The 15,877-nt window shown below is 39.5% G+C and overlaps 1 protein-coding gene across 2 annotated transcripts in view; it reads left to right on the forward strand.

The window, feature by feature from the left end:
• Positions 1–15,877, forward strand: part of MAP2K6 (mitogen-activated protein kinase kinase 6) — a 131,089-nt gene that overhangs the window by 95,452 nt on the left and 19,760 nt on the right. For both annotated transcript variants that reach the window (XM_023211948.1, XM_023211949.1), the window contains exons 3-7: positions 9,688–9,736; positions 10,321–10,434; positions 12,156–12,275; positions 13,102–13,218; positions 13,880–13,931. In XM_023211948.1, the coding sequence (XP_023067716.1) occupies positions 9,688–9,736; positions 10,321–10,434; positions 12,156–12,275; positions 13,102–13,218; positions 13,880–13,931 (452 nt within the window). The remainder of the gene's footprint in view (positions 1–9,687; positions 9,737–10,320; positions 10,435–12,155; positions 12,276–13,101; positions 13,219–13,879; positions 13,932–15,877) is intronic.

Raw genomic sequence — 15,877 nt, forward strand, 5'->3', positions numbered from 1 at the left:
TCCCCCTATCTCTGTCCTTAATCCCTAGCAACCACTAATCTGTTCTCCTTTGCCATTTTGTTATTTCATGATTGTTATATAAATGAAATCATGCATCTCTTTTTGAGATTTTTTTGTTCAACATAATTTTATTGAGGTTCATTTAAGTAATTGCATGTGTTGACAGTTTGTTCCATTTTATTGCTAAGTACCCATCTATGGTATGGTCATACCATAGTTTGTTCAACACCTTAGCCTTTGAAGGAGATATGGGTAGTTTCCCATTTTTGGCTATTAGGAATAAAGCTGTTATGAGCATTTATGCGTAAGTTCCTGCATGAGAATAGGTCTTCATTTCTCTGGGGTATAAGCCCAATAGTGTAATTGCTGGGTTACATGGTAAGCCCATCTTTAGTTTTGAAAGAACTGCTGAACTATTAGCCAGAGTAAATGTACCATTTTATGTTCTCACCAATAATGTCTGAATAATCCAGTTTTTCTGGATCTCTGCCAGCAATTGGTACTATCAGTATTTTTCAGTTTAGCCATTCTTATGTGTAGTGATATGTATGTAGTTTTTGTTGTTGTTGTTGAGACGGAGTTTCTCTCTTGTTGCCCAGGCTGGAGTGCAGTGGCGTGATCTCGGCTCACCACAACCTCTGTCCCCTGGGTTCAGGTGATTCTCCTGCCTCAGCCTCCCCAGCAGCGGGGAATACAGGCGCCTGCCACCATGCCCAGCGAATTTTTTTTTTTTTTGGTAGAGATGGGGTTTCACCATATTGGTCAGGCTGGTCTGCTGGTCTCGAACTCCTGACCTTAGATGATCCACCCGCCTCGGCCTCCCAGAGTGCTGGGATTACAGGCTTGAGCCACCGTGCCCGGCCTATATGTAGTTTTAATTTGCAATTTCTCTAGTGGCTAATAATGCAGAATATGTTTTTAGGTGTTTATTTTCCATCTACATATTTTTGGTGAAATGTCTGTGCATATCTTTTGCCCATTGTCTAATTAGATTCTTTTTATTGTTTACTTTTGAGAGTTATTTGTATATTCTGGACACAAGGACTTTGTCCGATACATGATAGGAAAATATTTTTCACAGTTTGTAATTTGTCTTTTTATGATTTTAGAAGGGTCTTTCACAGAACAAAAGTTTTTAATTTTGATGAAGATCGACTTATCAATTATTACTTTTACAGATCATGCTTTTGATAAAGTCTAAGAACATTTTGCGTAGTCCTAGATCTGTCTATAAGTTTTGTAGTTTTTCATTTTGCATTTAAGCCCATGGTCCATTTTGAGTTAATTTTTGTTCAAGGTATGAGTTTAGGTTGAGCTTTATTTTTTTGGCCAGTGGGTTACCAATTATTCTAGCACCATCTGTTGAAAAGGCTATCCCTCCTCCATTGAATTGCTTCTGCTCCTTTGTCAAATGTCAATTGGGCATATTTGTTTGAAGTTATTTCTGTGTTCTCTATTCTGTTCCACTGATTTATGTGTCTGTCCCTTTGCCAGTATCACACTGTCTTGATTACCACAGCTGCATAGTAAGTCATAACAGGGAAACATGATTCCTTTCACTCTGTTCTCTTTCAGAATATGTTGACTATTCTAAAGGTCTTTCTCTTTTCATATAAGTTTTAGAATAAGCTTGTCTGTGTCCACAAAGAAACTTACTGAGATTTTAGTAGGAATTGTGTTTAACCTATACATCAATTTAGGGCGAATTGACATTTTTACTACATTGGTTCTTCTAATCTGCAAACATGGTATATTTCTTCAACTTTAAAACTTTTATTTCATCAGCATTTTTATAATACAATTCCTCTATATTAGATTTTGTTAAAATTTATACCTAAGTGTTTTTTTTTTGGAGCAAATTTTAAGCGGAATTTGATTTGTGAGCTTGGTTTTTACTTGTTCATTGTCCATGTATAGAAATGCAATAGATCTTTTCTGTATTGATCTTGTATTCTGTGGATTCTGCAGTTGATCTTCTATTCTGTGACTTTACTAAAATCACTTATTAGTTCTAGAAGCTTTTCATTGAATCCTTAGGGTTTTCTATGTAGACAATCATGGCATCTGTAAACGGAGACAGTTTTATTTCTTCTTTTCCAATCTTTACTTTGATTTTTACTTGCATTTTCTTGCCTTATTGAAGTGGCAAGAATGTCCAGTCCTATGTTAATAAGGTTGATGAGAGCAGGCAAACTGGTTTGTTCTCATCTTAGAAAGAAAGCATTTAGTCTTTTACTAGTAAGTATGAAGCTAACTGTAGATTTTTTGTAGATGTTACTTATGAGGTTGAAAAGATTCCCAGCTATATAAAATCTCTCAGTATACTGAGAGGTTTTTTTTGATTGTTTGTTTTTGTTTTTTGAGACAGGGTCTCACTCTGTCACCCAGGCTGCAGTGCAGTGGTGTGCTCATGGCTCACTGCAGTCTCAGCCTCCCCTGGCTCAAGTGATCCTCCCATCTCAGCCTCCGAAGTAGCTGGAACTACAGGTACATGCCACCACACTGGGCTAATTTATTTTTGTATTTTGTAGATGTGGGGTTTCACCGTGTTGCCCAGGCTGGTCTCGAACTCGTGGGTAAGCAATTTGCCTGCCTTGGCCCTCCCAAAGTGCCAGGATTACAGGCACGAGCCAACATGCCCTGCCTGAGAACTTTTATTATGAATGGGTATTGAATTTTGTTAAATGCTTTCTCTGCACCAATTGATATGATCGTAAGATATTTCTTCTTTGATCTGTCGATATGTAGATTATGTTGATTCATTTTTATGTACTGAGCTAGCCTTGCATACCCCAAATGAATCCCAGTTAGTTATGATGTATATATTTTTGTGCATTGTTGGATTCGATTTGCTAAAATTTTGTTGAGGATTTTTGTTTCTAGGCTTTTGGGAGATGTTGGTCTGTGATGGTTTATTTATTATTTCTCTTGTGCTATTATTTTCTAGTTTTAGTATTAAGGTAATACTAATAAAAATGAATTGGTAAGAGTTTCTTCTATTTTTTGGTAGACATTGTATAAAATTGGTGCTAATTCTTCTTTGAATGCTTTGAATGTTTGCTAAAATTCTCCAATGAAAGAAAATGAGCTTGGATTTTTTTTTTTTTTTCTGGGACTTTTTAATCACAATCTCAATTTCTTTAATAGTTATAGGATTATTCAGATTATCTGTTTCATTATGGCTGAGTTTTGGTAGTATGTGGTTTTGAGGAGTTGGTCTATTTCTTCCAAGTTTTCACATTTGTGAGAGTAAAACTGTTCACAGTGTTTTCTGCCTATTCTTTAAATGGATGTACAATCTGTTGTGACATCCTTTTTTTTTTTTCTTCCCTGATACTGATAATTTGTGTCTTCTCTTGTTAAATTTGTCAGTTTTGCTTGAGGTTTATCAACTTTACTGATTTTTTTTTTCTTTTGAAGAACTGGCTTTGTTTTATTTTCCTATTTTCAATTTTATTGCTTTCTGCTTTTATTTTTACTATTTCCTTTGGGATTTATTCTTATATCAACCTGCCAGCAGTCTTATATCCCTTCCCCTTACAATTTTTATTCTTTACCTTTTATATTAGTTTACATTATAGCATAAAGTATATGTTAATTTTATAAATTTTATGAATTTTGGAAGGCTACCATAAACGCTTTCTTGGTATAAACAAGGATAAAAGCAGTTTATATTTTGTTTTTCACTCGTATGGTATTAATAGGATATGCTGTGAATATACTTATCTGTTTCACTTTGTGAAGCGAAAAGTATCACTTCATTATTGTAGAGTATACCACCGTAGCTCAAAGAGTCTCCTTGTTATGACTTTAATGCCGCGGCTTAGATTTGTACTCCTAAAGTAGTAGCTCCCACATTTTGTGTTTTTCTTGGCAATTTTTGAAGTCTGGCTTGGTGATTTCTTCCCATTCATACCCTGCCTCCTTCTGCTGCACTTCTCAAAAATAAATAGGCCTTGACAAAGCTCCATTCTCCCGAGTTCCACGTGTGTGGCCCCTCCGTTTGAGTTCTTTCTCTGAGCTACTGATGCCAGTGTGGGCTGTCCCTTCCCTTAATCGATAGTGACCAATTCTAAATCAGTTTGATGCTAGTTCATATCGTTTCATTTAACCACAACAAGAAACTCAGAGGCAGTGTTTGTTACTCTCACTTGACATGTGAACAAACAGAACGGTGCAACGGTCAGGTGCATTACTCCGACCTGTTGAGCATAGCTTCATGGGTAAGAGTTCAGGGTCTGGAGCCAGAACACTTAGGTTTAAATTTGGGATCTAAACTTCACTAGTTGAATACCTTAGGCAAAATACCTAACTGCGCTAAGCCTTAGTTTCCCCTTCTAAAAATGCAAAAAATTAGCCAGGCGTGGCGGCGGGCGCCTGTAGTCCCAGTTTCTTGGGAGACTGAGGCAGGAGAATCACTTGAACCCAGGAGGTGGAGGTTGCAGTGAGCCGAGATTATGCCATTGCACTCCAGCCTAGATGACAGAGTGAGATTCCATCTCAGAAAACAGACAAACAAACAAAACCCGGGAATAGCAGTGATGTTGCTGTTTTGAGGATTAGATGTCATAATCCATATGAGTGTCTAGTGTAGTGCCTGGTGCATTGCAATTGCTCGACGAAAGGTAGCTCCAAGTGAGCATTAGTGCACAGCTTCTCAGTGGAAGAACTGGCATATAAGCTCAGGAATCTCTGACTCTCAGTGATGTGCTCTTAGCCACATATCAGACTGGTAGAGGCTGTGAGCAAACAGTTTATGGCTAGTGAAATGAGAGGTAGTATCCTTTACAGCACACTGTGCGTCAGAAGCCATCATGGTGCAGCTCTGGGTTCTAATCTCATTGTCTCTCTAAGTGTTCTTTTTTTTTTTGAGACAGAGTCTTGCTCTGTTGCCCAGGCTGCAGTGCAGTGGTGTGATCGTGGCTCACCACAACCTCTGCCTCTCGGGTTCAAGCAGTTCTCCTGCCTCAGCCTCCTAAGCAGCTTGGACTACAGGCACCCGCCACCATGCCCAGCTAAGTTTGTATTTTTAGTAGAGATGGGGTTTCACTATGTTAGCCAGGCTGGTCTCGAACTCCTGACCTCATGATCCACCTGCCTCAGCCTCCCAAAGTGCTGGGATTACGGGTGTGAGCCACTGCTCCCAGCCTGAGTGTTCTTAAATTATTTAGTCACTTTCAATATTAATTGCTGAAAGAGGTATTAATACCTTGATTTCAATTCATACCCTATTCTATTTCACTAGAGGTAATAACACCTCTATTAATACTACCTCTGAGAGTTGTAAAAATTAAGGAAGCTATTTTATGTAAATGGCTCACACGTTCTGTTGCCCAAATAGGTGCTCAATAAATATTTCTGAATAAATGAATAATAATTGTGATAATAACCAGTGAACTGATTCCTCATGTAAAATTATAAATGAATAACTATCGTACTAAACCGAAGCTGGTTGTTCATATAAAAAGTGGATACTAGGTGACCTTTGGAAGACCTTTGGTCTTCCAGGGGAAGAATTTTTGTAATAAGCTTGGTTTTTTTCCCCAGAGGACTAAAATATTGAATAAGTGACAGAGAACATCTGCCCACAGTATAAACTTCCTGCAGAATCGCAATGCCCCTGGCAAACTAATATGCCCAGCCCTGGACAGAGCACAATGTCAACTAATCCAATCTGATTTGTCAGTCTTGGCCCCATCATTTGATATTTTTGGCCCACTTGATGAGCCCAAGGGCCTGCGGCACAGGCGAATTGATTATTTTCATTAGCGGAGGCCTGGGCATTGGGAGCAAGTTCCTTGTATTCAGTCTGCCTCGATGGGAATCATGAGAGCAGGTAAAAAAGCTCTTAGCCCAGTTTTTTATATTTCCTTCTCTTCTTCCTTTTTCTCCTCCTTAAGTCAAGGCTGAGATTCAGGTGACTTGAGTTTTATTTTCAGCTCTGTGGATAACCGTATGGCTTCAGAAAATCACCCAGCTTTTCTGGGTTTCATTTTTCTTTCTTTTTTTTTTTTTTTTTGAGACGGAGTCTCGCTCTGTCGCCCAGGCTGGAGTGCAGTGGCCAGATCTCGGCTCACTGCAAGCTCCGCCTCCCTGGTTTACGCCATTCTCCTGCCTCAGCCTCCGGAGTAGCTGGGACTACAGGCGCCCGCCACCTCACCTGGCTAGGTTTTTTGTATTTTTTAGTAGAGACGGGGTTTCACCGTGTTAGCCAGGATGGTCTCGATCTCCTGACCTCGTGATCCGCCCGCCTCGGCCTCCCAAAGTGCTGGGATTACAGGCTTGAGCCACCGCGCCCGGCTCATTTTTCTTAATCTGGAAAATGGCACCAGACCCTTCTATTAGGTCCCGGGGTAATGCAAAGTTAGTATATAGCCAAGCTCAGCAAACTTTTTTTTTTTTTGTAAAAGGCCAGATAGTAAATATTTTAGGCTACATGGGTCACAGAGGATGCTGTTGTTTATTTTTTGTTTTTTTACAAGCGTTTAAATTTGGAAAAGTCATTCTTAGCTGGACCACAGGCTGTAATTTGCTGAGCCCTGCTATATATGTAAAATATAAGAATATTAGACTTGGAAGAACTTGTGTTCAGTAACCTCATTGGATGGCAAAAACAGTCGCAGCCCCAAATAATTAGTGACCTTTCTGTTGCTTCATACTTTTAAAAAGTCAAGGTGATGGCTGGGTGTGGTGGCTGACGCCTGTAATTCCAGCACTTTGGGAGGCCGAGGCGGGAGGATCACTTGAGGTCAGGAGTTTGAGACCAGCCTGGCCAACATGGCGAAACCCTGTTTCTACTCCAACTACAACGATTAGCTGGACGTGGTGGTGTGCGCCTGTAATTCCAGCTGCTTGGGAGGCTGAGGCAGGAGAATTGCTTGAACCCAGTAGGCAGAGGTTGCAGTGAGCCGAGATTGTGCCACCGCACTCCAGTGTGGGTGACAGGGTGAGATTCTGTCTCAAAAAAAAAAAAAAAAATCAGCGTGTTGAATAATTGCAAAGGATGTTTGTTGTTTATATTAGTCACATGTCTAAAGTCATATTTGCCTTTATTTCAAAGTGCCATTACAAATTAGTACAAGCAAATTGTGACAACTAAGGAAAAACAGCTTTGGAAATCTTGAGAAAGAGGAAGTAGCGTTTTAGAAATTTGATTCTTCCAGAAACCTTTTCTGAAGAAAAATTCCCTGCTCAGAAATACAAGATATAGAAACACATCACCGCTGTTTGTGGGGTGTGTGTGTGTGTTTTGTTTTGTGTTGTCTTTTTTCTCTCTCTCTCTTAGTCCCGAGTTTTAAGTTAGTATAAAAAACTTTAAGTATTCTATGTATTCCAAAAGGATTTTGAGGTGAAGAGGCTTGCCATTTTCCTCTTTTTTTTTTTTTTTTTGTTTTGTTTTTTGAGACCAAGTCTCGCTCTTGTCGCCCAGGCTGGACAGCAGTGGCATGATCTTGGCTCACTTCAACTTTAACCTCTGCCTCCTGGGTTCAAGCGAGTCTCCTGCCTCAGCCTCCCGAGTAGCTGGGATTACAGGTGCCCGCCAGCATGCCCGGCTAATTTTTATATTTTTAGTAGAGACGGGGTTTCACCATGTTGGCCAGGCTGGTTTCGAACTCCTGACCTCAGGTGATCCATCTGCCTCGGCCTCCCAAAGTGCTGGGATTACAGGTGTGAGCCACCATGCGCAGCCTGTATCCCTACTTTTTAATTTTATTTATGTATTTAATTTCAGCGAAAGGGTTAGAATCATACCTGAGAGTTGGAAAAAGTCCTCATTGGCAAAGCTTTCTTTTCTCTCTCCCTTTCATCTTTCCCTTTTCCTATCTCTTTCCATTATTCCTTTGCCTTCTTCTGGCATGGAATGTGCTTCCCGAGAGACACGAGTCTTTACCTGCCTGCTCACCCTCTTTCCCTCTTTTCTGGCAGCACCAGGATTCTTTCGTCTTTAGCCTCTAGTTGTTCTTTTTGTTTGATCACATTAACAATGTGTTTTTTGGCATTTGGTATGTTTTATATATACAGAGTTTCACTCTATCACCCAGGCTGGAGTGTAATGGCACAATCTCAGCTCACTGCAACCTCCGCCTCCTGGGTTCAAGCGATTCTGCTGCCTCAGCCTGCCGAGTAGCTAGGATTGCAGACGTGTGCCACAATGCCTGGCTAATTTTTGTGTTTTTCCTAGAGACGGGGTTTCACCATGTTGCCCAGGCTGGTCTTGAACTCCTGACCTCGGGTGATCCGCCCGCCTCAGCCTCCCAAAGTGCTGGGATTACAGGTGTGGGCCACCGTGCCTGGCCAGCATTTGCTATGTTTATCGTACTACTGTTGGTACATTTCTTTCAGGAAAATGCCTTTCTCAGCTCCTAGTTGTGTGCCCAGCCAGAACCAAACATTTATCTCTTAAGTAGATTGATACCACCTGAGAGATCATTGAAGTAGTAGAAATAAATACTCAGAAAGTGACTATAGAAACAAAATCAGCAAACCTCTGGCTCCTAAGAAAACCCCAGAATTGTATAATGCTATGCATGGAAGAAATATTGCTGGGCTTGATGAGACAGCCTGGTAGAGTAGAGAGGATGCAGAACTGGAAATCAGGAGACCTGGGGCAGCTGTGGGCTGGGGGGAGTCACTTTTTCTCTCTGGACCTTCTGTCCATCTATGAAAGAAGGGACTAGATTTGAAATTCTTATGTTCTATGAATTTTGTGAGTTAACAGAATATATGTCATTGCTATCTGTTTCTTAAAACAATTGTGAGATGTGGTAAAATAATTATATGTATTGGTGCTCTTGGATGAAAGATAAAGCTTGAGACTTACTACTCTAGCACAATGACCTGTATCAGCAGTCCTTAACCATTTTGGCACCAGGGACTGGTTTTCTGAAAGACAGTTTTTCCATGAACTGGGTGGGGGGATGGTTTCGGGATGATTCAAGCACATTACATTTATTGTGTACTTTATTTCTATTATTATTACACTGTAATACATCATGAAATAATTATACAACTCACCATAATGTAGAATCAATGAGGGTCTTGAGCTTGTTATCCTGCAACTATATGGTCCCATCTGGGGGTGAAGGGAGACAGCGACAGATCATCAGGCATTAGATTCTCATAAGGAGTGCGCAACCTATATCCCTCGTATACACCGTTCACAGTAGGGTTTGTGCTCCTATGAGAATCTGATGCCACCGCTGATCTGACAGGAGGCAGAGCTCAGATGGTAATGTGAGCGATGGGGAGTGACTGTAAGTCCAGGTGAAAGCTTCTGTCCTTCACCCACCACTCGTCTCCTGATGACTGGTATTAGTCTGTGGCTTGGGGGTTAGGCACCCTGATCTAGATAATTACACATATGAATTAGATATTTACTGTATGCCAAACATTCTGCTAAGCATTTTACTTGTATTATCTCATTGAATACTCACTCCTGCTTCACAATGTAGGTATGTTAATATTCCCATGTGAAAGAAGAAATGGAGCCCCAAAGAGGTTAAGTAATTTAAACCCAAATGTAATTGATTTCAAATCTCCTCTTATTCACACTCATATGCTGCTTCAGTTTACTCATGAACTTCCACTTTCTTTTTAAGGAAAAATACTCCCAGTAGCGTGTGATTTGGGAAGGATATAATTGACTCATTAGCTTATGTTTGTTCTTTTCCCCCTTATCTTTCTTAGACCACCTCGAGATTTAGACTCCAAGGCTTGCATTTCTATTGGAAATCAGGTAAGAAAAAATCACGTCTGCCAGCTAATACGTTGGCCATTTTATATGTATGCTTTGTTTTCCCTAGCATGCTGTCAGGGGATGAGTCAAAAAAAATTTGCATTTAAAGGGAAGTGGTATGAAAAGTTTTTGCTATTTTGAAAAAATGTTGAATTGAAATCAGGCTACTGTGGTTTTGATGGAAGGCATTTGAAGAGAGTAGATGGTTCTCTTGGGAGGGTATTTCTCAAAGCTCAGACATAATCTAGTTGCCATCAGTCAATAGTGGGTTACAGACACAATGAAGGGTCGTGGCTAAAGAACTGCAGTGAAATAGCTTCAAGTGAGACATAGGCAAGGTGAATCCAAGTTGTGTTTCTGTGTTGCCTGGGACAAGCAGGTGGGCTACCCCCGTGGGAGCTCCGAGACATCTCTTGGCCCTTCTTGTAGCTTCTTGCTTTCAGAGGCTGCTTTGACATGCTAGAAAATCTTCTGGCCCAGAAATAATCCTTAGAACATTGAGAGAAACGAGACAGAGGATAATGTGCTCTCTGTTCTGTTTATTTTTCTCTTTCCCATTGCATTATTCCTTTTCTCTCTTGCAGAACTTTGAGGTGAAGGCAGATGACCTGGAGCCTATAATGGAACTGGGACGAGGTGCGTACGGGGTGGTGGAGAAGATGCGGCACGTGCCCAGCGGGCAGATCATGGCGGTGAAGGTAGAGTTGACATTCTCCCTAGTGTTTTCTATCTGCTGTGTATACGTTTGTCCATCTCAATTGTCAACCAGCCCTTTTAATAGAAGCAAAACAATCTTCCGTAGGGTAAGACAGAAAAGATTATTTGGAGGGAAGAGTATTTTCCTCAGAAGGTATGGAAAAGGCTTCCTTGGTGTGAGTTGTATCTACTTTTTATTTTTTATTTATTTATTTTTTTAACTCTTAACTCACCCTCCATCCATTCTTTCACAATTTTAAATTTTTACAAAACTATTTTAAGTATGTCATCATACTTAAAAATAATTAATGGACCAGGCATGGTGGCTCATGCCTGTAATCCCAGCACTTTGGGAGGCCAAAGCAGGTGGATCACGAGGTCAGGAGTTCAAGACCAGCCTGGTCAACATAGTGAAACCCCATCTCTACTAAAAATACAAACTTAGCTGGGCATGGTGGCGGGTGCCTGTAGTCCCAGCTACTTGGGAGGCTCAGGCAGGAGAATCACTTGAACCTGGGAGGTGGAGGTTGTGGTGAGCCGAGATCATGCCACTGCACTCCAGCCTGGATGACAAAGCGAGACTCCATCTCAAATAATAATAATAATAATAATAATAATAATAATAATAATAATAATTCCTTCATTTAATCCACAGTCCAAGTGAAAATTTCCTTGATCATCTCAAAGTGTGTGTGTTTGTTTTATCCTGTTGGATTTTCAAATCAGAATCCCAACGAAAGTTTATGTATTGCATTTGGCTGTTATGACTCATACATCTCTTTTATTCTATATTTTGTTGCTTTTAAAGAGTTGCCCCTGAAAATCAAGAAACCAGAATTGGGAGAGAAAATTGTCTCCATTTGTGGAAAAAGGAGGGTAAAATATATCTAGGGTAAATCTACCTAGTTTTTGAGCTATGAAAGGAAATTTAAAATCATTTCATATTATTGAGTAGATGCTGGGAGGATCACAAAGAATTAACATCTCTAGTTGAGTTAATAGATATGGGCCATCGTTAGGAATAATCAAAGGGACTTGGATCCCTTTGCTTTTGAAGAATGGGAATACTTTTATCTTGTAGATTTTTCAGTCTGTTCTTCTACTGACTTGCTAAGTAGGCAAAAAGTGTGAAGGCCTAGTAATATTGTATCTCTCCTATGATTTAATGACATAATCATGTTTCTGTAAGCCTACATTTGCTAGTGTGACAGATTTTTCTTCCCACAGAAGCACTGGGATGAAGAATGAACAGTGCTGTATTTCTCTCGAATTCCTTCCATTTCCTATAGCTGTACCAATTGTATTACAGTTACTTTTCCCTCCAAATACTCTTACCTGTTCCCAAAGAAGCGCTTTTGGGTTTTTATTTTCTTGGGACCTCAGATAAGCAGCAAAGTCCTTAATATTGTGTCCTCTTTGCACTGAACAGACATAATACAGTAAACCAGATTGTTTTTGTAACTTGGAAATACATTCCAAAATATTTTGTCACTCTCCAAAACATACTATCAATTTGTTTCTTACCAAGACTGTTCAGGAAATCAAATGAGTAACAGCCTTCCTTATTTTCATGTGTTACAGATAATCACTTAGGGTGGATATTCACAATGTTGCTAGAAGTTGTGTTATGAACTGTACTATTTTCACGATGGGACTTCTTCAGGTCCCTGCCTGCCTCATCCTCAGAGTAGTAACCATAAATTTTTCATGCATTTCCATTCAGCGGATCCGAGCCACAGTAAATAGCCAGGAACAGAAAAGGCTACTGATGGATTTGGATATTTCCATGAGGACGGTGGACTGTCCATTCACCGTCACCTTTTATGGCGCACTGTTTCGGGAGGTAGGTGACCCTTCAATTCAAAGTCCAGGGAGAACAATAACTTAAAAAGAAGTTTCTTTGATCACATAAATGCCATCACAATCATGGAGCTCTTTCTTGTTTGACACATCTTGTATAGGTGGGTTTACGTGTGTGCAATGACATGCCCTGGGGCAAAGTTGGATTGAAATTATGGTATTTTCAAATGTGGTTAGCCTTTTTAAGATGCAGAGATTCTCTTCTCCTTTCTTTTTTTGTTTTGTTTATCTTGGCAGAACTTTCTATATCGCCTATAGACTGATTTGCATAGATCTCTTATAATTGGAAATATTCTGGTCTTTGGACTGCTTTAGGAACTTCATCTAGCCTACTTGTGTACCATGTAGACTTACTTTGATCTCTTTTCTCTACCTCTGTTTTTCACTTCACCATGATATGAATTATGAGGCTTCACCTCATTAAAACCAGCTTTTTGACTGACTATTGCTGGTGTTTAGTGTGAGAGATCCGACAGGGAGTAGGCATCTAGACCTAACTCCTAGACAGTGGTGTCAGTAAAGGCCTGGATTTCTGGGGTTTTATTGCTTATGTCTGTTAGTACAGATTCCATTTTTCATTAAGGGGTAGGAGATCACATGCAGGTTCTGCTCAGCTACCTACTGGTTTGCTCTTTGGAGACAACCTTGCTTATTTGTAAATTCCTTTATGATCTTGACAGAAAACAATGTATTTCCCCCCAAAATTCAAGAAAGAAATAGTTAATTCTTCAGGATAGGTGTTTACTGTTTTTTTTTTCTTTCTCCCTTTTTCATCCTTTTAAACAATTCCTGAACCAATTGGTCTCCAGGGTGATGTGTGGATCTGCATGGAGCTCATGGATACATCACTAGATAAATTCTACAAACAAGTTATTGATAAAGGCCAGACAATTCCAGAGGACATCTTAGGGAAAATAGCAGTTTCTGTGAGTACATTTTAATCCCTATTGCAAGGATAATGTCAGAAATAAAGTCCTTATGTGTCTTTGTATCTCAATATGAAGAAATACTACCTGGGCCACAGCTACTGTTTGTACATGTCTGTTGACATTTATTGTGGATGGATAAATACATGCTTTCCTTTCTGAGCACTGTGTAGAAGATTCTAGCCCTGCTTTGGTTTGGCAAACTCTAGGTTAAATGACTCTAAGTGCTGCATTCATCAGCTATGACCACATTCCTGGTGTCTATATTCTGACATTAGTTTATTTTGATTTTCATTTATGGATTTTTAAAATGTTCTTTTAAGACTAGTAGGCATAGAAGGAAGCAGAAGGAAAATAAATAGAAAGAAGGTCTTCTACCTTCATGGCTGTTCAGGTTCAGGAGGGTGGAGAGAAAAAGAATGAGGGCAAATGAACAAGATAGATGAGGGAGACATCCTTTCTGATGTAAGATACAGTCCTCTCTGGTGGATGGAGTCGAATTTGTGTAACTTCCTATGTATCTTCCTAGATAGGACCACCACTATTTGAGAAAATATCTCACTGGTAACCTAAAGCCAAGCATAATAAACCTTGATATACTTAATAGTCAATTTCTTTCCAGCGATATGATAAATAAATCTATCTTGTGTTTCTCTTGCAGATTGTAAAAGCATTAGAACATTTACACAGTAAGCTGTCTGTCATTCACAGAGGTAAGCAGCCATGAGCTGCCTTGGCTGTTCCTTTGATAAAGTTCATTTCTTTCACCTGGAGACCCTCCCTACCCCCAAACCCCCATGGATGGAAGTAGAATTGACTCAGGCAAGAGAACTAAGGGGCTTTCCTTTGAGATTGGATAGCAAACCATATAAGTAGTATTCCTTATCGTGGCTGAGGATAAGGAATAAGAAGACATGATCTTTATCTTACATCCAAATTGAATATAAACACTGTTAGCAAGCAGAGCTGTGGGATTACATCATTGAGAATTTTAGAGAATATGATAAAAATCGATCCTGTATTGGCCATCACATGAGAGCTTGTTGGAAAAGAATCATGGGTCTCAAGATCAAATGAACTGGAATTTGCATTTTAACAAGATTTCCAGGTGATTCTGGTGCACATGAAAGTGTGAAAAACTCTGGTGTAAAGCAGAGCCCTTTCAGACAACAAGAGGCAGGATGAAATGATTTATCTCTTCCTCCTTCCTTTTCTTCCTTCTTATTGGCCTGTTATGTCTTCAACCATCCATTCATCCATCCATCCATTAATTCATTCATCTTCTTTCCACCCATTCATCCATTTATTCATCTTTTAAAATCACTTTTAAAATGTAATAGATGCCCTGAGAGGTATATGAGAAGAAAGTATACTTTTATTAAATTATGCATCAGGATTCTTATAGGGAAGTAAGATAAATATACCAAAAAAAAAAAAAACCCTTAGAAATATGAAAGTACCAAGCTGGGTGCCATGGCTCACGCCTGTAATCCCAGCACTTTGGGAGGCCGAGGCAGGCGGATCACTTGAGGTCAGGAGTTTGAGACCAGCCTGACCAACATGACAAAACCCTGTCTCTACTGAAAATACAAAAATTAGTTGGGTGTGGTGGTAGGTGCCTGTAATCCCAGCTACTTGGGAGGCTGAGGCATGAGAATCACTTGAACCTGGGAGGAGGAGGCTGAAGTGAGCTGAGATCTTATTACTGCACTCCAGTCTGGGCGACACAGTGAGACTCCATCTCAAAAAATAAATAAATAAATAAAAAATAAAAAAAAAGCAAGTACCAAATATAGAAGTAATTTAGATAATGTAAAATAAGTAAGTGCTATCACTTAGTGATTGTCGTTAGGGAAGCTTCGGGAAGAGATACCCTCCACCATATCTTTGGGAAAAATAATAGAATGTACTGGTATGTAAGAGGGCCTTGTGGTTTGGATAATTCTTAAACTCTCTGAGCCTAGAAATAATGTAAAATGCCTTCCACAGGGTGCCTATTATTGTTAGTTGTTATTATTAAAAATTGGAAAAATAGGATGAAGGAAGATGAGGAGAAGAAAATAGTAAGGAATACAGATAGGAAAAGGACTGTAGATTATTCACAAGTTTGAAATTAACATTAAGGGTTATTTCACCATTATGAAATAGCAATTCATAATAGAGAATATATGTAAGGTATAAAAATAATAAAATGAAATTTGTATGTCTTCCAGCTTAAAGGGAAAATTATAAAGGATAATTTTTAAAGCTTTTGTAATAATCTTTATCTTCCAATTTTATGGGCGTTGTGAAAAGTATCACAAAGGGAAAAAAATTAACTGTAATTTCAAATTTTATTATCCAGAGATAATTGTAGTTCCATTTTTGGGGCATATGGGTGGGTGGGTTAAATCTTTCTAGTCAAAAGGATTAATTTAAAATCTGGTCTGTAATACTGCTTCTTCAGTACCTGCCCTGTGGTCTGGAATACCTGGGTTCATGATCCTTTACACTATGTGACCTCTGACACATCACTTGCAGAGGTTTCAATCACAATTTGTTGCTTTGGGCCAGGCTTGGTGGCTCACATCTGTAATCACAACCCTTTGGGAGGTGGGGTGGGGGGATTGCTTGAGGCTAGGAGTTTGAGACCAGCCTGGTCAAGAGACATCCTGTCTAT

This window comes from Piliocolobus tephrosceles, chromosome 16 (genome assembly GCF_002776525.5).
Source record: "Piliocolobus tephrosceles isolate RC106 chromosome 16, ASM277652v3, whole genome shotgun sequence".
Lineage (NCBI taxonomy): Eukaryota > Metazoa > Chordata > Mammalia > Primates > Cercopithecidae > Piliocolobus > Piliocolobus tephrosceles.